The sequence below is a fragment of the Acipenser ruthenus genome, chromosome 2, assembly GCF_902713425.1.
Source record: "Acipenser ruthenus chromosome 2, fAciRut3.2 maternal haplotype, whole genome shotgun sequence".
Lineage (NCBI taxonomy): Eukaryota > Metazoa > Chordata > Actinopteri > Acipenseriformes > Acipenseridae > Acipenser > Acipenser ruthenus.
In genome coordinates this window covers 90,047,135-90,068,705 of record NC_081190.1, presented here as the reverse complement: position 1 = coordinate 90,068,705, position 21,571 = coordinate 90,047,135, and the positions used below count along the sequence as shown (strand labels likewise).

Here is a 21,571-nt window from a genome sequence, read left to right as displayed (position 1 = left end):
TTAAAGTGCCATTAATTTCTGTTTTCACAAAAGCACTTGGACATTGCAATTTCTAAGGAGGTCCTGCCATTATTTATAAAACCATTAGATGGTGCTGTACACTGCATTTATGGTTAATGCAATAGAAAATACCATACAGTAGATTTATTAATTCTGCAGGGGTGATCCACAAAAACAAACCTCCATTCCATGTGTCCTTAGACACTAATTTGAAGGGAAAACTAGAAAGTGGCACAAAGGTAACAGAGTTGTAGCTTCTGAAAGTTTGTTTGCTTCTCCATAGCTACATTTAGTCGAGGATAGGCATACAGTAGTTTACTTTCTTGACCAATTTTTGTTTAAGCTTTCTTTTCTGGCTTAAAGAGAAAAAGAAAATTGATTCTGTATTGGTGTCCAGCTGTAGCAGGTGTCAATAGACAGGATGCCCATTGGAACGTCGCTGCAAGTATCGGCTTTTTCATTTCGACTTGCTGTATTGAAAGCTTAGTTTTGGATAGCAAATACTAATCGGCCACAATTGTCCAGATTCATTTTATTAGCCACCAAATCAACCAGTCAGTACTTTGCACTGATGAAAGCAACCAATCCTGTACCTACAACTGCCGAGTCAGCCAATCACACCCTGTCTACTTGACTGGAGCTCAGACAGCATCGTTAAACAAGAGACACACAATTATTATCTTTTTTTTCTCCAATTATGTGTTGTATTTGGGACTATTTTCCTAACACTTCACAGCATACCTTGATAAATCATTACAAGTTAAAATAAATGGTTTTCTAATAATAATAGTGCCCTCTTGATTAAAGGCTTGTGACACAACTCCAGTCACGGTCAACTATCGAGCAGTATTGCCTTCGTCAGCTGGCACTGTCGCTTAATTAGAATATGGCAATGCTGCTGTAGTAGCAGAGTAATGCCAGTCACTACAGTCCACAAGTCTGCTCTGCCTTTCTTTGATGTTGAAAATGAGAAGAAAGATTCAAAGTAACAGTACTCTTAATAGAGGGCTTCTCTGTGATGGTTAGTCCTAAAGTTTATGAACTTCACACAGGTACAGTTTTATATAAAGTTTTAATACATTGGAAAAAAAAAAAACTTAGGTACAAAACATGGTGTTTTTTAAAATACAAAAATATTTGTGTAAAAGATAAACAAATACATACTTTCTATAAAAAAAAAAAAGCTGGTTAAATGAACATGCAGAGTTACAAAAAGTAGAAATCTGTGAGGTATGTATAGGATTTTTTTTTTTTTTCCTCCATTGGGTTCATAGTGAAACAAATAAAATTAAAACTATAGTGCTTGGTATGCCATGATAGCTATTCAAAATGTTACAGCAAGTATTAAGCAATACATAAAATACAGTTTGGTGTTTATTAATGATAATGGAGATACATTGTCATAACATAAAACAAATGAGTTCCAAGCAGAGTATATTCAGTTAATAAGTGTAATACTTTTAAATTACATCTCAATGAGGTGTTTACCCAGGCCTTGTGATTGCTGTTTTACTATTAGATCATTGAATTACCTTTTTATTGTGGACATCTTCAATGTGACAAAAAAAGCGATGTATAATTAAGCAGGTATGCTGGTTTAGTACATGTCTACAATTTAAATGAAAATTCGTAATTCAAGAATAGAATTAAGTGAGCAATCTTTAACTGTCTTCTGTCATAACTGAATTTTACGACAATCAGGTTTTGTTTTTTTCAAGGACAGACTGAAAAAAATCTGATTTATAGTTTGTCACTTGGTTTCAATTTTTCTAACGTTGCTGCTGAATGAGTGAAATGTCTCTTCACAATCTTCTAAAGCTATATTTCCTCCTGGCATAAATCTTTGGATCAGCGATTCTCCAGTGAAATCCTGACAATGCAATGTTCTGATTTGATTTATACCTTGTGAAGCTGCGCAGCAGTTGTATGTGTCTGTCTATTTCCCGTCCAAGTAATGTCCTCCTGTGGTGCATGATCTACTCTTTGAGTAGTGACAATTCAGATTTCTCAAAGGGAAACCAATACTTTCATTTTCACAATTGTTCCTTCTATACAATTCAAATCTTTGCAGTAAAAACGAGATCTGAGTAAGGTGAGGTTAACCCTCTACTGCATGCATGATATGATGTTGCCAGTAAACCTCATTTTACAATCCAATGAGGACCAGGGTTCAATATGATGCAATTTGAGGAGGTGGGACATCCCTTCAGGAAGCTGGACTTTTAAAGGGCATGGTATGTCACTGAGTGTGTGTAATTATATATATATATATATATATATATATATATATATATATATATATATATATATATATAGTGTTTTCACACATACTTGATTTTCGTGACCTTTTATTATATTTTTCTCCTGTTTGAACTGTAACTTGATTGAGACCATAGGCACGTAACCAAAGATATTATATAATATCTTTTGCCGTAACCCATAGAGCACAGGGGAGGCAAACTATATTGTGCTACACTATATTTTGCTCCATGTAAACACACTATTCTATGTTTTTGCCTTTTTAAACTGATTAAAATGTAAAAAAAGAAAACAATCATTTTGAAGACGCCAGAAGTCCAAAATTGATTTAAAAAAAAAAAAAAAAAAAAAACGCCCTCTACACGAACATTGGTTTGACCCATAGTCTGCTCTGCACTATTTACATCAGGTAATGTTGGCAGCGGTGTGACTGCAACAGAAGATGAGCAGTTTGGAGACTACAAAAAATTATTTGTAGTCTATACTGTAGTTTTTGTTTTTATTCTCTTAATTATATTCATACGGTTATTTGTTTAAAAAAAAAAAAAAAAGGTAGGTTTGTGTTGCTGTGGGGCCATGAACGGGTTTAAGTGGAAGAACTCTGAAAATGTTACTGTTAAGCACTGGTAATAATCTGAAGTAGTGGTATTTTAAAATAACAGAAGCCAGTTCATCTTACTTTAAAAGGCATGTACCTGAAATCATAAGGTAATTAAAATGTTTGCTTATCTCCCCGTCGTTCTGCGCACTGTCAGGCCTTGTTAAAGATATAATGTAACCGACCCGAAGCAAGTGTAAAACTTGCATGAATATTATAAAGTAAAATATATACATTTTTAAATTAGCAAGAAATTACTTGTTGCAGTAGCAGCAGTTATATTATTGTTAAGTTATTTTATAATGGGCAGGGGTCAACTCGAATCGCTGTACATTTTACGTATTTCTCACGGGTAGGTTATGGAATAAAATTAGGATTTCGCCGACCTGTTTTAAACATTAAATAAACCTAATAAGACTATTGCAATATAAAGCCTAAAAATAGTGGTACTTGCTTCCTTACTAAAACAGTGCTGTCATTTGTCAAGGCAGGCATGCAACATCCCCCAGCAGTTGCTGCTGACATTCTCTGTCTGGTGTGGACTTGCCCATACATTGAGACTGCACGTCTGCATCCACTGAATTGGTTGGAAGTGTAAGGCAAAGCTTTGCCAAGTTATAGAGATGTGGACATCGATTTGAAACAGCCCCAAAACTCAGGTACCCAAGGACATCTGGCATACTTTAAAGCAGGGGTGGGGAACCCATGTTCTTGGAGGGCCGGTGTCCCTCCTGGTTTTTGTTCCTACTGTGCCCTAAATACCTAATTAGATCAATAATTGGTTAATAATTAGGCCAATTAAGTAATTTAGGACACAGTTGAAACAAAAAGCAGGAGGGACACTGACCCTCCAGGACTAAGGTTCCCCACCCCTGCTTTAAAGGCAATGTGTGTAGCTCGTTCGTTGTCATGTTATGTGTCCCATCCAGTAATTTTATTTTATTAGTACAGAGTCAAAACAAAGAAAACGTCTATTCAGGTCTAAAATTCTAACTGTGTTTAAAAAAGTAAGCAACAGGTTGTTTGACGCGAGTTGGCTGTGCTAGATCGTACCGGTAGTACTGATTTAACTTGGCTACAACGGGCAGGAATACTTTTTGTCTGTGCAACGGTACAGTACAGGTCACAGAAAAGCCAGTACAGACGCAATGCTAGGCTGATTAAAATGTTGTCATTTGAACAGTAAACAAGAATTTAACCACTTTGGAGTATTTTTTGTAAATGTTTGTCTAAGGACTTTTTTTTTTTTTTTTGCTTAAGTGCAATGCACACAGGATGGCGAAGGAATTAAAAAAAGCCTATCTACAGAAGGAAGATAGTTTGTGTCGCTTGCGTTGTGCATTAGATCGTGGTTTCTTTTTTTTTTTTTCTCTCTCCGTACTTGTCCAGTATCCATTGGCCCCTAAAAGATTTTCTGAGAAATCGCGAAAAGTTTGCCCTAATTGTGGGCAAACTTTGCCCTCTAACTCAATGGACCATATTTAGAAGCAAGCCTTCATGGCTCGTGTTTGCCCACGAGCCATGAAGGCTCGGTACGGTATGGGTGGTTCTTCATTGGCAAATCATATTTGTAAAACCTTTTTTTTTTCCACTTCAACAGAATTAATTTAACTTTAGTAAGTTGATATAATCAGTAAAATTTGTTGATTTTATGTTGATTTATAAAGACATTCCTAAATATATTTACAAAATATAGTGATACGAGATACAGCTGTACCGTTGGTCTATAAATTTTAACACTATTTGTTTGCGCATCTTTTGGCAAACTGAGTTAATAACTGTCTTTCACTGCATCCGTAACACGGCTCAGCTCTGCAGTGGAAAAACAACCCAGGCTCCCCTTAACCGCACCGTGAGGGCTTGGCTGTACAGTGGAAAAGAGGCATATGAAAATTAAAGTGTTTGCGGTCTCTAACCAAAGCCTTATCCCGACATATTTGGTGTCTAAAGAAATGTAATTTCTTATGATAAAAATAATGGGAATTTAGAATAAAATCAGAATGATGTAGCAAAAGTTATGTGTTTAACTTTCCCTTTTCTAAATTATGATAACAAACACCTCAAACAAGAAAAGGAAAGGGGCGGGCGGGCAAACAATCAAGATTGCAAGCCCCATTCAGGCACAAACTATCCAATCGGAGCGTGCAGTGGGAAATTTATACAATCTCTTTGTTTGAAAAGTATAAAGCCCATCGTTGATTACAATCACACTCTCTAGGATTAAAAAAAAAATACCCCAACACAAACTACAAGACCGTACCTGGAGCTCAATTAGAGACTCTGGCACTCTGAGAAGCACAAGGTAGCTGCACGCTGAAATTCGACTGCTTACTAAGCTAAGTAACAAATGAAAAAAAAAAAAAAAAAGTAACGTTTTCAAACTGCCTTAAATAACAAGCAAAAAGATGGAAACTTTTTCTCATACAAAAAGTCATGCAGTAGAGGTTTAAACAAAACATACAGTACAGACTAGACCCTAAACTGATGTGTCTAGGACATGGTTTTGTATGATATCTGCAGGTGGTGTTTTAGTATTCCAAACTCCATAATCCTAGAGATGCCAGCGGCCTGGATCACTCTATCGACCTGAAGCGTATAGATGATTTTTTACTGTCCTATATCTCCTTTTTTTATCCATTAAAACACCACCACGATTAGGAAAACCTCTTTGAATAAAGCGGATGTCAGGGGTAGCAATTGTCGGGAGAGCTTCATTTGTTTCTCGGCAAACTTTGGCTGGTTCTCAGTTGGAGAGGAAATCGATGGCTGCGCGGACGGACTTTGACGTCACCATGTCGACGGCGGTCACCTTGATCTCTGTGTCTCCGAACTGCATGCTTGCACGGATCTCGCGGCGACCCTTGTGCGGCAGGTTGGTCTCCTTGGCCTCAGGCAGGTCCAGGTTGATGGTGCCGCACTTGCGCACGCCAGGATCAGTGATGTAAACCACTTCGTCGCTAGAGCAGCAGTAGATGTTGATGATGATCCTGCGCTGGCCGGGCCTGGCCGGGGTGTAGCTCCTCTGGACCACCTCCCCCAAAGCCACGGACTGGTCCACAGCCACAAAGCGGTCAAGGATGTCCGTGCACCAGTCCCGGCCCTCCTTGACCAGCAGCTTGTCTCGGGGGTGTTTTCCCTCAACGAACTTGTTGAGTACCCCCACCCCGTAGGTCAGGGGGCAGCGGCGCACCCTTACGACAGTAGGGTCCAGCCCGAACAGCACTGCCCCCTTCAGGATGGTCAGCCCCACATCCTGCGGGATGATGATGCGGCAGGTGCGTCCAAATGCTGATTGGACGGCATGCTGCAGCATAGGTGACTCCGCGAAGCCACCCACCAGGAAGAGAAAGCGCACCCTGCCCACCTCTGGTTTCTTCATCAGCCCGTCTGCACGGGGGAGAGGAGACAAGGGAGATCAGGCTGAGAGGAGATGTGCTGTAAATATGCAAACCAGCTATCGGAACAAAAACTTCCAATAAAGTTTTGATCACTTAAATAGTTTGTTAATGACACTTGTTTTAAAGAAACCAAAAAAGTAACATCTAGAAAGAGAAGTTAATTTAAAATTAATCAAAACACTTTGTCATGATGAGCTTTAAAATGGTACCTTTTGTTGCATCATGAGAGATCTCACATCTAACAAAAATCTGACCATCTTTTTCTGGGATGGAAGGAAGATACCCATTGCATAGAAAGGCATTTAGGTTTCTTATCTTGATCCTTGCCACAGTACACAGATAGGGATCTTAATGTTTATTTTTGAGGAGTTTCAATGAAGAACCCAAATCGAATCACTACTAAATAAATACTATTCCAATAAATGAGCGCTGTATTACAGTATTTTGTTTGCTTCTCAAAAATAAAGACTCAAACAAAAAATCCTGTACACAGAAAAGCTCTGATTTTATAAATGCTGGAATGGTTTGTGCTATACAATGGAAATCGTTGTTCTTCATTATCACTACCACTAAGTGTTGCACAGGGGGTTGTGACCTGTAGATGTAGATGCGAAGAGCGTGTGAAAAAAAGTCTGCGTACCAATATGCTGGACGATCTGAGAGATGGTGGGCTGGAAGAGCTCGTTCATGGCCTCTGACGTCATCCTCAACATCCCCTGAGAGGACCATTTCACTAAGTTAACGCTGGAACAGACAGGAGACAGTGACATTGTTAAAAAAAAAAAAAAACTTGCTGGACTGTCCTTGCATGTCCTAGACAGTGTTGGACAAGTACAAAGCTGGAACAAAATTAGCACTGCCTTACCTAAGGTCTATGGGACCAGCCAAATAATGTAAGAGGTGTAAACATAATGATTAGTACCTGGCTGCTTTCAGTCAATGTCCTTTAGTGTCTGGAGATGCCCAGGTATGGAATCAGTGAAAGTCTAGTTCACAGCTTGGTCCAGATTTTATAAGACATCTGGGAGAACGTCTTCCATTACTGTTCCTGTTAATGGAATTTAGCCTCAAACTTGGTTCGGCCACCATTCACAATTCTCAAAAGATCAATGCATGGAAGATGCTGAGCAGACACAAACCCCCATTCAACGTGTGTTGAATGACAATGACAGTACAGGATATTAAGATCTGACAATGTGCAAGAACTGAAGGCGGTTCGCCTTGTGCACTTTGGACCAAGGTGGGATCCAGACTGATTCCATGCCTGGGATGTCTTCAAACCTTAAACTTGAGCAGCCCGGTACTAAACACAGCATGCACAGTATTGCCCTTCCCTGGGGATGAGATACAGTAGCTGTGGTAAAGACACCGTACTTGCTCTTGCGCAGTGCGGTCTCCACGCTCTGACCCCGGTGCCTCTTGTAGAAGTCGATGAAGGAGAAGGGCAGTGAGATGTTGAGAGCACTGGCTCGCCCAGGCACCGCTGTCCTCTTCCTGGCCTCGAAGGCGATGGTCAGGTCCACCCAGGCTGCCGGCCGCTTCGCCTTGAAGCTCCAGATGAAGTCGGCCCCGAAGATCCGGCAAAGCATCTCCTCGAAGGCTAGGTCCACCCCCACCGCGCCGTACGGACCCCCTGAACACACAGACACTTTGTAAGGTGAAGGTGTATTTAGGCCCATATGGTGCAAGCTAAGCGTTCAAAAGTTACAGCAAGATGGCAATTCATTGTAAAAAATCTCCATAATCCTTTGGTCGTACTTAACTCTAGGCAAGTTAGTTTCAGAAACAGACACCATTTACACACAACCCTTTCCTGGTTCCTTCACTGGCTTCCAAATTTTCTATTCAGGGATATATTATTTGTTATTATTTGTTTATTTAGCAGACTCCTTTATCCAAGGTGTGTGAACTATGCATCAGCTGCAGAGTCACTTACAACTACGCCTCACCCGAAAGACAGAGCACCAGGAGGTTAAGTGACTTGCTCAGGGTCACACAGTGAGTCAGTGGCTGAGGTGGTATTTGAACCGGGGACCTCCTGGTTACAAGCCCTTTAACCACTGGACCACACAGCCTCCTGATATAGAGATATTTAATGAGAAAGTAGTCTGAGTGAAGTTCCCTATCAAGTACGAAATGTAACTATTACCTAATGGGTATTTATCCTAAAGACCTAGATAACCTGAATAAGATATATCAAAGCAGCACGTCAGAGCCTGTGACACAGTCGTGCCTGACCCTGAGGGCATGTGTACTGCATACACAGACATTGTCGTCATTCTTCCTTTCATCTGACCTGAGTAGGAGAGACTACGAACATATAAGTATCAAGTTACTAATATCTGTTTATTTGCTTGTGTAATTTCACCAATTAATGTGATTTATTGTTACATGCTTATAGTAATTACAACTTATACATATTGTGCACTCAGCCGTGGTTTTCATTAGTCCCACAGCGTCTTTGTCGCCCCTTACCCGGGATAGAACAACCTTAAGTCGGCTACTTGTTTCTCTTAGGCTGCTAGCTTCGTTTGAAGTTTTAAAATAAAATTTCATTTTTTGTTACGAAAATTTTATAAAACGAATGCTAATCAAGTTATTACTGTTTTGTGTGAGAATTTGTTTCTCCATGTGTATTTTTCTGTTTTTTCCACAGAAATTCTAACACAGCTGCTGGGCTCAGCAGTCCTGCATTTTTTTTATATATATAAATTTAGTCGTTGACAATTATTTTTATTATTTTCTCCCAATTTGGAATCGCCAATTATTTTATTATGCTCAGCTCACCGCTACCACCCCTGCGCTGACTCGGGAGGGCGAAGACGAACATACGCTGTCCTCCGAAGCATGTGCCGTCATTAGACCACTTTTTTTCATACTGCGGACTCACCATGCAGCCACCCAAGAGCTACAGCGCCTACAGGCAAGCCCGCAGGCGTCCGGCCAGACTATAGTGGTCGCTGGTGTGCGGTGAGCCGAGGACACCATGGCCGACCTAACCCTTCCTAACTGTGGTGGCTTATATAAATGGAGGCTTATATAAATGGAGGCCTCAGGTCTCCCAGTCTCCATTGAGTAGCCCGATAGCTGTTGCTCTGGGCGCACGATCACCTCCTCTCAATCTGCCCGGAATGACAAACTGGGCGGCAGAGGTGGCGAGTCTCATTTGGCAATGGTTTGGGAGAGCACAGATAGACCTCCTTGCCTCCCAGGAATCGACGCATTGTGCCCCCTGGTCCTCCATTACAGGAACCGGGGTCCCACTGCTAATAGATGCCTTGGCACAACAGTGGTTCAGGCAGCTGCTGTATGCCTTTCCACCACTTGCCATGCTGGACTCTTATTGTATTGTATGACTTGTATTGTAACACTTGAATGTATTTGTATTTGCTTGCGATTGTAAGTCGCCCTGGATAAGGGTGTCTGCTAAGAAATAAATAATAATAATAATAATAATGCTCCTGCTGTGCCTGAAAAAAATCAGGCAGGACCGAACCAGGGTGCTATTAGTAGCCCCTTATTAGCCCATCTGCCTTCATGCAGCTTCTAAGCAGGCTCGGAGGACATTGTGGCATCCCAACCCATCGAGCCTGTGGCTCTGGGTCTGGCATCTGAATGGCAACATTTGAGCTGTCTGGGGTTGTCTAATAGGGTCATTGACACCTTGCAGAATGCCAGAGCAGCGTCCGCATGTTCCCAGTATGGGTACAAGTGGGGTGTTTTTCAGACGTGGTGCCTGCTTAAGGGTTTTAACCCCATGGCATTTATAATGCATTTTTCACAGGACCTGTTTGATGAGGGGAAATCCCCCTCTACATTAAAAGGTCTATTTGGCAGCGATTTCGGCTTGCCATATCAAAATTGATTCAGTCTCCCCAGGAGCTCATTTCCTGGTGGGGCAATTTTTAAAAGCAGCTCTGTGGCTTCGGTCGCCTATGAAGCACATTGTGGTTCTTGAAGCGCTTATGAAGCCCCCTTTTGAGCCCTTGCATTCAGCTGAGCTGAAATACTTATCATTGAAAGTGGCTTTTTTTGCTTGCAATCACATCTGCTAAGCGGGTGGGTGAGATGCAAGCATTTCCAATTGTGAAAGCCTGTGGAATGTTTGCAGAAGCCAGGGAGAAAGTTACGCTTTGTATCAATCCTGCTTTTTTGCCGAAAACCAACTCTGCATTCCACATCAACCAGTCTATGGAATTGGAGGCTCTCCATCCGCCTGCTTTCCAGTTTGACAGGGCGCGGCAGCTCCATATGCTTTGCTCGGTGCGGGCACTAGCGTATTATGTGTACAGAACACAATTGGAGGCAGTATGATATGAGATGGAATTGAAACCTTCATGGCACTGAATTCTTGCCGCTGAGATAAAATTGGGAATACAGCTAGGAAGAGTAATTGGTTGGGGAAATAACGTGCTATTGGCCCTGTTGGTTTACTATACACCCAAATATTACACAATTCTACAGTATACAAGAGCCCTATATGATCCTATAGCAGGGGCATGCAACTGATCCTTCAGGTTTGAGAGGAGCATGTCAGAGGTTGAGCTGGTTCAACTTCATAATTAAAGACATGGTTTGAATACAGACCTGGACTTGAAGTTCCCTTATCCTATAGGAGTCTCTTAGAGTTCTGTGTAACTTTGACACATGTAATGGTGCAGGATCAGGGCATGTGAACACAACATACCCAATGGCTTCAAGTGGGAAACGAGGGAGGGAAGACAAATACAGGAGGGTGGTAATGCCTCAACTGATGAAGAACCCATCAATTCAGTAAGACTCTTATAAAAGTTTGCCACAGTATTTTGCAGTTTTACCACACTTCCCATGTTATACTATGCATTGACCATAGTTTACCCTGGTTCGCCATGGTTTCTAATATGCTTTGCAGTGCTTACCTGTATGCTTTGCCATGCTTTCACTGCTTTATTACACTTTGCTAAACTTTTATAAGGGTAGACTAAGGGAGGCGTACCTGATGCCTTGTACAGCTCCTTCAGGGTTCCCTGTGGCTGCTCAATCTGGTGGACTGTGAGGTCCACTGTCCCTCCACCACAGTCAGCCACAATGTACCGATCACCTGGTGAGAGAAAGGGTACATGAGTTTGGGTACTGAGTGTAAAGCTGCTTCCTGCAACAGAAGTGGTTATAGCTAATTGCATAAACCGTACCTGTCAATGCACTTCTATTCACTGCTGTATATCCTATTTGGTCACACATTTTTTGAAATTTTGAAACCTGTTGTGTTTGAACCCTATGGATTTAGAGAAGTTGCCCTGCCATAACTTTGAAAAAAACACAAAAACCATTATAAAATAGATACATAGATAGGAAACTTAATATTGTACAATTGTGCACACAATGCCTGAAGGGGATATAGGTTTCTGTGATGTTTTAAAAGACACATGTTCTAGCAAGCATGAAGTTCCATTTTAAAGCAAGACACCTGGCACCCCACTGGGTGAAACAGGTCTCTGTTTTCTTGGCTTTCTGGTAATCTGTTTCTGGTTGACTTCCTAGCTCTTTTTACCTCAGAAGTTATAACTGTCTGCAAAGTGAGTAGGGGAAGCAGATGGTTAGTTAATGACAGTAAAGAATGACTAAAAGGGACTGAAATTCAGTAAAGCGTGTGTTTCTTTAAAAACCGAACATTTCGAGGCATCTTAATATGCTGTGTATATTCAGCCCAACCTTACATAGAAGTTCCCAAAAAGATCAAATTACAATGCCAGTGTATTACCCTGAAGAAACCCTGACAGATGAATTAACAGTTGTCACCATGTAACAGCAAGTAGTACACATTGGTTCAGACACAGTAGTGTACCATAACTCTGCAATGCATAGATGTACTTATTAGTTCAGACTATTGTGATCAAACTGATATGTCAGAATATGAAAATGTTGCTCATACTATTGCACTACAATAGTGCTGCCATTGAAGATCATTCATGAGTGAGGGAGGGGAATGTAAAACGTATTAACTGAATAATTTGTTACCTACAGGTAAATGCTCGATCATGGTGTGTTGAACAGGTCATGAACTGAATGGCATCACTTGGTTTTAATTTGTGTTGAGGTAGTGTGGTTAGGATATGTGTTGCCACTGTTAGGAATGGGAAAGCTCCAAATAAAATATTGAAAGGATGATTTAAATAAAATATTGGTCTCGCACATTAATATTCTCATTCACTTACAGTAAATAGCTCAATCAGCCCTTTCACTAGTTCAGTCCTCTCACTCTAACTAAATATACAGTAATTGATTCTTAGAACAAAGAGATTCCTGTTCAACATTTTTGGTGCTTATTCGTTCAGGTGCAATTTATAAGGAACTAAGTCAAGCAGACAAATGTTTCGCCTAGGGCCTTCCTCAGTTTTGAGTAGTTCCTCTTAATTTAGTTGCTTATAGGTTTGGATTGCATGTTCTGAAGTTGAAGGGAATTCAGTCTAGGCACCTGGGGGTATTATTCAGAAGTGTTCTGTCCACCTCTGTGATTGAACTGCATCTCTTTGTCTGTTTTTAATTACTGCTCAGCCTTCAACCCTGACTGATGTTCTGAGACCCATGAAAAACCCTGGCATCTCTATAAAACCACAGTGCACGCTATTAAGTTTGAGGAAAAACTGAGTGGCCTGCCCTTTACAGAGTCACAGCACCATTCTGGCACTTAATAAACTGAGGGGTGGGTATTCCCGTACTCAAGAAAACAACCTGCTGCATTTTAAAACTTATTGAACCAGGAAAAAAGCTTCCATTTGTTTTGTTCCCTTACCTTTTTATGAAGTTTACATTCAGAGTGCTTCCATTTGTGTCACAGTGCTTTGATAATTAACTGATTGAAGTGTCTGTATTCCAATGAGCACCAGGTGGTGCACAGCTGTATATTGCCAGTCCAGCTAAAGGAAACTAGATGACGCTGGCCCTTCATTTTATGATTTCCATTACATGAGATAAATGTTAAAACTTCATGCTGATTTGAACTCGGCTCTCGCCAAGATAAGCAACAACTAAGACATAGCTTTACAGTAAACTAATGTGATCCATCTGCGTCTCCATCCATTTGCGTTTCCTTCCATCTGATAATGTAGATATCCTTCTGCCTGGTGTTGATGGCTGAAGTGTAATGCTGGCTCCAGGGATCAGCTTATTTTGCCTCCCCAGTGCATCAGCACATACAACGGCTGCGATGCTGGCTCCAGGGATCAGCATCACCCCCCTCCGTCCCCCACTCAACTCAGCCCAGCTTACTTACCTGTACATCAGCATTGCTTTCTGTCTATTGTGCTTGAGATCCCCAGCCAGAATATTTCCGTCTCAACCACAGCCAGTTGCTGCTCTTTTCTGCTGCTTCAGATAAGTTCTTCACTGTGCGATGCAACTCTTGGCCACTGAAACAGACGTCTCTGAGAAACCGGGTTGTACAGTGTGCCACAAATCCTCGACAACCCACCTCCACTAGGTAAACCCGGACTCTCCATCCTCGCTGTTCTGCTTCAGCAGCTAGTTGAGCATACCACAGTTTCTTCCTCTCATACGGCTCATCCACAGCATCCTCCCATGGCACTGTTAACTCTACCAGACCACAAGACAATATCTGGCCGAAGGTTAGTGGTGGCAATCTCAGGTGGAAAAATAAGCCGTTGACCAACATCTGCCAGCATTTTCCAGTCTCTAGCAGCTTCCAGTTGTCCTGGTCGAGGATTGGTTTCAACACCTTTTCTTGGTGGTTGCTCTCCTGGGTGGAGGAATGTTGTCTTTTGTGTGTAATGTTTTGATGGAACTGGTGGCAACTTATTGGTCATATTACACTTGTCTTCCAATGCTAAGGCCAAACATTGCAGCACCTGGTCATGGCGCCAAGTAAACTGTCCTTGGCTAAGACCCACCTTACATCCTGTCAAAATGTGCCTTAATGTTGCAGGTGATGAACACAAAGGACATGAGGGATCCTCGCCTACCCAGAGGTTTAGGTTCTTTGGTGATGGGAGAAGCGCTGCTGTCTATGCTCTTCAACCTTGCACTGCTTGTTGTCTCACTTCCACATGAACTGTGTCCTTTAGATCCCCGTCGTACCACCTCCCAAGACTTTTCACTGGCTTCTCAGACACTGTTGGTATTGCCTCACCATTAATGTAGAACCTTTTATCTACTACTTTACCTTTAATTACAGAGATGCTCCTTGATTTAGTGGGCTTGAATTGCATTCGTACCCATTCGATGTTATTGGTTAATTTGCCCAATAACTGATTAGTGCAGGCTACAGTCATGGTTGTCATATCATCCATGTATGCTCAAATTGGTGGTAGTCGTATTCCAGAAGCCAAGCGCTCTCCTCCCACTACCCATTTTGATGCTCTAATAATTACTTCCATTGCCATGGTAAAAGCCAGTGGAGAAATGGTGCATCCTGTCATTATTCCAACTTCTAGGCATTGCCATGTAGTGCTGAATTCTGAAGTTGAGAAACTAAAATGCAAATCTCCAAGGTAGGCTTTCACTAAATTTATTGTCATCGGTACACTGAAAAAATCAAATGCTGCCCAAAGAAGTTAATGTGGCACGAACCATATGCATTAGCCACATCCAGGAATGTCACATGGAGCTCCTTCCTCTCCTTTTTAGCTGATTGAATGTGTTGCCAGATCACAGTGATGTGTTCTAAGCATCCTAGGAAACTTGGAATGCCCGCTTTGTGTACTTAAGTGTCAATGAAGCAGTTCTTTAATAGGTAAGTTGACAATCTCTGAGCAATAATGCTGTCGCAGGTGACGCTGAACTAGTTATTCCGTGTAGTAAAACATTGGACTCCATTGGATGGAGGATCTCAGTAAGCTACAGTGCACGGTTCATCAACTGATTCAGATTCAGTTATGTTAAGTCTGCCAACTGATGATGTAGGGCAAGGCAACAACTGAGTGCCCAAAAATATGAATCACAGTGAGTTTTGACCTCCTTTAGTATTCTGGATGGAGGGCATACCTTGCAAAATGACCCTGCGTGAACAAAAGGAAATATATAGAAATAATATGTACAGCTAAACATGTCTAAGTATCTTATAGGAATGAAGTCAGACCATGGAAATCCACACCTGTGATGGAGAAACTTTGGATCAAGGGACTTCTTGTGGAACCAACTAGAGCTGAACCTGGTACAGAAGCTGAATCCTGCTGGGAACGTGTTTGGATATGCTGGACATGGACTAGGCGATTTCAAATATGGAATGTACTTTGATATAAAAATGAAGTGTTAGAGGTTCTTTGGAAGGAAGGATAAAGAGAGAGTATCCTTGTACCGCCAGTAGATGGCTCTCTTGCTCCATGAAATAGGTCAGTCCACTCTTGTTTTGATAGGACATTTAATTAAGTACTTAGTGATCTGAGAATTTCTAACGATTTACCACTTGTATATCTTCAGAAAGCATGACGCTTGATAAAAAGCACCATTCCGGCTAAAAAGTGGACGTTAATCACACCTACAAATTTATGTTTCCAAAAACAAGATAAGAAAGGGATTCTTTGCAACATATAAATCAACATTAAAACTTAGCAGCCAAGGTCTTAAGAAAAAACCTATTTCGGCTAATGGATTTTGTATGAACAAAAGACAGGGTCAAGCCTAGTTCAGTCATTATAAAATATATAAGCGTTGAATGCATTTACACTGGCCTGTATTTGGATTTAAATTTTAGAAGGATTCACCAAAGAAATCAAGTGATATTATAAATTCTAGGAGCAACTGTTAAACTGAAGTAAATTAATTAAAAGTTTATCTTATAATGCCACATTTATAGTTAAAAAAAGGTTCAGTGCTAATTAACACTGTTTATAGTTTATAATGGTCAAAGAGTAGAAATTAGACACAAAGGTATTGTAAATTAATAAAATAAATGATTAACCCCTTTTTTAGACAGCACGATATTTGAAACTAAAAATATCTATTTGATTTCATAGGATTAATAATATGTTTTAAGTATTTGCTATAATAAGAAAACATATTATTTAAACTGACGAGTGTTATTGCTTGTTCATGATTTTACTGTAGTGATAAAAGGATTGAAAGCCGGAGCAGTGTTCAATTTAATTAATTGGGGAAGTGGTACAGTTTCTTTCTCCTTCTATTGAACAAAAAGACCTCTAGACATTATGATATCCATTGAATTATAGAATATAAAAGGTGTTGTATTATGTTTTTGTGTTAAGTTTGTAATAATATACTATAATGTACCTTGTTGTTAATCCACTATATTATTGTCTAATGATGGTAGATGGAGTCCTTATAATGTGGTTCTTTGAAACTGCTGCATTGCAAGGGGGGCCTCTCTCCTTATCAGATATATGGGCTATAGAGAAAGGAGGGGGTCTTATTGCATTCCACTTCAGCAAAAAGCTGCAAGTCTTACAGATTTGGAATTTAAGGTTTATGGAATTAGTGGTTTAGCACAGATAAGTATATGTCTTGAAATAATATGCAAAAATTATGGCTTAACAGACATTGATAGGTCATATATCTAAAAAAGTGTTTGCACAGACTTTGGCCTTGACAAAACAAGAGACTGTGGAAATTGCTTGCAATAGCATATTCTCAGAGTCAGGTACAGGTCAGATCCTGGTTAGTGTATTTTTAAAGGGATAAATAATTGTAATGGAAATTATTACCTCTTAAACTTAGTGAAACTAATTGACTTGAATATTGTATAAGGCAATCTTTTGTCGAATACTCTGTTAGACAATAGTATATGGAATCAAAACAGACTCATTAAAAACATGATGAAACACAGTATGAGGTTAAAAGAAACACATACCTTTAATTTAGCAAAACTATTATCAATTAGAAGATGATGTCACATATTAAGAACATCTCTCATATATAACACATATAAAAATAGTGTTTTGCATGCACATATAACAGTACTGTTTTTTATATTATATTATAAACCAGGATCCTGGGAACCTTGGTTCACTTGACTTTTCAGATAAAGGAGGGGCTCAGAGGAAAACAAGGAATGAGATCATAGGTTGGAGTTGGACAAATATGAAGTCTTGAAAGTATTGAGTACATGACACCTATTAATTCTGAAAAGTTGGTCCGGATCTTTTGAAAACTATTATTTGTAAAAAGGATAAGAGCTGTCTCAACAGATTAATGATTGGAGTTGATTAAGGCACCCCATGTATTCCAATGAGACGAAAAACGTATATAACTCCTAAGTAATTAGAATGGAGCACCACACTCATCCCAGACAGTGTAATGTAGTCCATTATCTGCAGACCTACACAATTGAGCTGATTGAACTCAGTTTCATTTGCCTGGTGAAGACAGTCATATTCCTTTATGATTTATATTAAAGGGTAAGCATTAATCAATTATTATTTTATCTCACATGTATTGCATGTATTGCTATAAGGGACTCACGCTATGTTCAGAAAATAGGAGAACATTTGTTGAATGTGCTGAAATAGGCTACTGGGTGTTTTTAGTGTTGTGGTCGTGGCCGGCCTGCAGGCTGCACGAATACATAAAGATGTAATAAAGTGTTAACGTTAATATCTGTTAAGACACTGGACTGCCCAGAGCGTCTGTCAGCTGGGGATATGAAGTAGCCTGTACCTACTCAATCCAATATTTAACTGTTAATAAACCGAATGAGTACTGATCATACTCTGATTCGTAAAAAACACTTTTGATACATGAGTCTGTCAATTTCTTGGGTACTATATTAGTCATCTGGATATATTGCGGGTCCAGAGCACGAACTATATCCCACTAGGAGTAATAACATCTCTGTCCTCCTAAAGTCTCCCCTGAGATAACAGTGTGTGCTGAGCAAATAAAAAGAGAAAGAAATCTGAACCCTCAGAATTCGTGACAATGCTGAAGAAAATCTTGCCTTATATGTTTAATAGGGAAATAGGGCGAAACTGACTGATGCTTGTAGAATCTTCTTCTGATAAAAGACCTCACCTGCTCGGTGCCATGCTCTTGGTACAACCTGTTTTTCCCATGCCACTTTCATCAATTTCCACAGGTTTCGTAGAACTCCTGAAACACTCTTGTACACTGTACGGAACTCCATTAGACCCTGGAGATGATGACACCCTTGCTTTTTTCACAGATTGCTCTACTTCTTTCCACTTAGGTGCACAGTCCTCCATTTGGTATTCTGGTGGATTTATAGGTGGGATGTCTGAAGGAATTGACATAGGCACCTGCCTTTTTAAATCTGTATGCGTTTACTCCAAATATCTCTCCAGCACAAACTTGATTTTAGTGTGCAATTTTTCTCACTGGTGAATAACTTCTTTACAAATTTGAATGGATCTTTATAAAAGTTAGTTCTCGCACGCTCCTTTTTGTCGTGTTTCCATAGGCGCTCAGCTCTGCGCAATGTTGCAAGCTTATCTTTTATGACACTTTGTAACAGATTGAGTCCCTCCTTCTGACTGTTCAGCTCTTCTCCATTGCTTCCTCAGCTGCCTCCTTTCTCTAACTAAGCATTCAATCTTCTGCTGCCATCTAGACTTTCCAGGAATAGTTTGTACTTTTTCCTTCCCTTTTTCAACTCCAAACCTCTTGCTTCCATATGCATAGATGATGTCCCCAAATTTATCCAGCTTCTTTTCAACTGTTCCACTTAACCTTTCCAATGCAAAACAGACATCCGTGTTTACTGTGTCCCACGCAGTTTTCTCACAAGCTCTTGGCCATTTAACTCCAGGCTTGTTCCCTTTGAGGTTCTTTTCTCTCTTATGCTGGTTTGTCTGACCGGGTTCACAAGGATCATTAGGGTCATCACTAGTTGTATCCATGCAAGTCCTCTTCTCGTCTATGACAGTGGTGCTGATATCCTGCGAACTGTGGTTTGCTTGCTGTCGCTGGATTTCATTCGACTGACTTCGTAAAAAGTACTTATCAATACGAGGCCCTTGTTCCTTCTCCCTGAAGCATTTCATTCTCCCTTGATGAATCTTCAAACCCCTGACTTGTCACCTTGCTCCAGCTGCAGACACAAACGGTCTCCCCAGCACGTCAGCATGACAACCGTCTGGATTGAGCTAAAAAGGGTACATCTCTGGGGTCTTCAAGTGGGCACCTTCTGTCCTCGGTGTTTCGTCGACTAGCCCACGACCCCACAAGAGGGCTCAACAGTGATTCTGGCGTCCCAGCATCACCCCCCTCTGTCCCACACTCAACTCAGCTTATAAAGACACTTTGGCTGATCTGGCCTAGGTTACAGAAATCTGGCAGGCAACTACAACTGAAGAACAGCTTCTGACTTACCGCAAAGCAATTTGAACCAAATAATTGCAAACTAATTAACTTTTTCATATATGGCAGCCTCATATGGGGATGGATAAAAACTCTCTTTTTGTCTTTATATGGAGACATATGGAAGATGCAACTGCACAATTATCTCATAGGAGCATGCCATTTTTCCCCCATGTTCACTTAAATATATTTATTAATGCGTCCAAAACAATATTTTTCAGTTATATTCAATAGTTCATGCATGAAAGGATTAAAAAGGTAAGGGGACGCTATTTCAAGACACTTACTCAAGTATTGTAAAACCATCTGTGACAATTGAAGTTACAGCCTAAACAAAACATGATTTTAAGCAATCATTAAATATTGCAGAACCTTACTGAAATAGTAAGAACGCAGTTTTCAAAATTCTGTATTCCCTCAACCCACAATCACAGCCCTGCAGTGACACAGAGTGCAGGACTCTGCATGATGCAGCTACGTTAACAGTTTGCGAGACATGGTCTGGAAACAGCCCAGTATTTACTGCCAGTGCCAACTGTATTGGTCTTTTTAGCTATACAAACAATAAAATAGAAAGAATGTTTTATTTCTTGGAAATTAGACAACAAACAAGTACTCAAACTGCTTTGGCCTCTTGCTACTGTATGCCTTAATAACCATTTCATTTATTTTAAATTTTGTTTTTGCAATTCTGTCAAATTCCTCAGGCTGAACAGAGCAAGCTACTCCATTCCTTGCAATCAGAACAGTTTTTTTTTTTTTTTTTAGCAGGATATTTGCACACAACACACTTTGATTGAAACTCTGCTGTAATCAGATACATATGTCTGAAACATCAATCCCAAAATGGAAAGGGTTTTAACATCTTACAGTACTGACCTAGGAGACACAGTCCAGGGGAGCTGTCCATTAGAGTTATTCAGGCTTTTTTTAGATCGCTGTAGGGAACTGGAACTGTGGGAGTTAGTCCTGGATGGCTGGGAGGCTTGTAAAGGGGTTTTGCATTACCGTTTTGGTGAATATATTTTAATTGGAAACAGGAAGAGGTCCTTCACTCAAGTTACAATGGCAGTGCTAGCTTAAAATAAAACTGCAGGCTAGTCAGACATAATTAACTTGGCCTGTTTGTATTGTTTCCTTTCTCTCAAACTTCTCTATCTTCTGCTGTCTGATTGCATCTGAACTTTGCATGTATGCATGGATGTGAATCCTGACCCCTGTGGCTGAAACAGGTAATTAAATATCTGTGTTCTTTGCACAATTATAAGCTATAGCATGTATGCTGGCTTCTGAGACACTTGATTCTAAAATTGCTCCAAGTCTTTGGGGACGCCATCAATTTTGTACTTTATACTATGCAATGCACAGTTAAGGTCAGGTGTTGTATAGTACTGTATAGAGTACATTATGCAGTCAGCAGCCTTTTAAGTAAGGGAAATTAGAGAAAATGCATTGCACATGATTAGAATGGTGTTTACAGTACCCATGTATGTGCACAGAGTATGTAATTATGTAGCACACAAGTTTGTTTCCGTTTCAGTTATAATGAGCCAAGGAAAGACCTGCCAACAGCTGAATAGCTAATTTCTATTATAATTAATAAGTTAACAAATACAAACTGTAGTCACATATGTTCTGTGCCTAAGTACCAGGCATAGAAACACTCAGACAGAGAAGCTCCCATACCTCCAGATCAGTGTATCAATCTGAGGGCTCTCCCCAGGGGTGAGGTAATCAGATCAGTTGTCTATCTCAGTTAACACTAGTGGCATGTATTGTATCTAAACAATAACATTCAATGTAGAATGTAATGTGGGTATTTGGAACTAACAAATGGAAAACATTGTTAATTTGAAACATGGTCTGGTCTCATACTTGCAGCATAAAAAAAGTAGTTAATTCATAAAGCGTGCATTATGACTATCCGCTGTTCTGGAGATCAGCCTTCACTGAAAGACTTAGTGGCTGCTAATCACAGAGGAACAGCCAGTGTCACTCTGAATTGTGGGACTAACGAGCGAGCATTGTACAGTAGTTTTGAAATATATTC

General features: G+C 40.3%; 1 protein-coding gene across 4 annotated transcripts in view; it reads right to left on the bottom strand.

The window, feature by feature from the left end:
- Window positions 1-2,802: 2,802 nt before the first annotated feature.
- The window catches only part of hspa12b (heat shock protein 12B), a 44,033-nt gene continuing 25,264 nt past the window's right edge, over window positions 2,803-21,571 (bottom strand). For all 4 annotated transcript variants that reach the window (XM_034014326.3, XM_034014327.3, XM_059003523.1 and 1 more), the window contains exons 10-13: window positions 11,231-11,335; window positions 7,630-7,888; window positions 6,896-6,999; window positions 2,803-6,244 (exon numbers count right to left, since the gene is read on the bottom strand). In XM_034014326.3, the coding sequence (XP_033870217.1) occupies window positions 5,601-6,244; window positions 6,896-6,999; window positions 7,630-7,888; window positions 11,231-11,335 (1,112 nt within the window). In that variant the 3' untranslated portion in view covers window positions 2,803-5,600. The remainder of the gene's footprint in view (window positions 6,245-6,895; window positions 7,000-7,629; window positions 7,889-11,230; window positions 11,336-21,571) is intronic.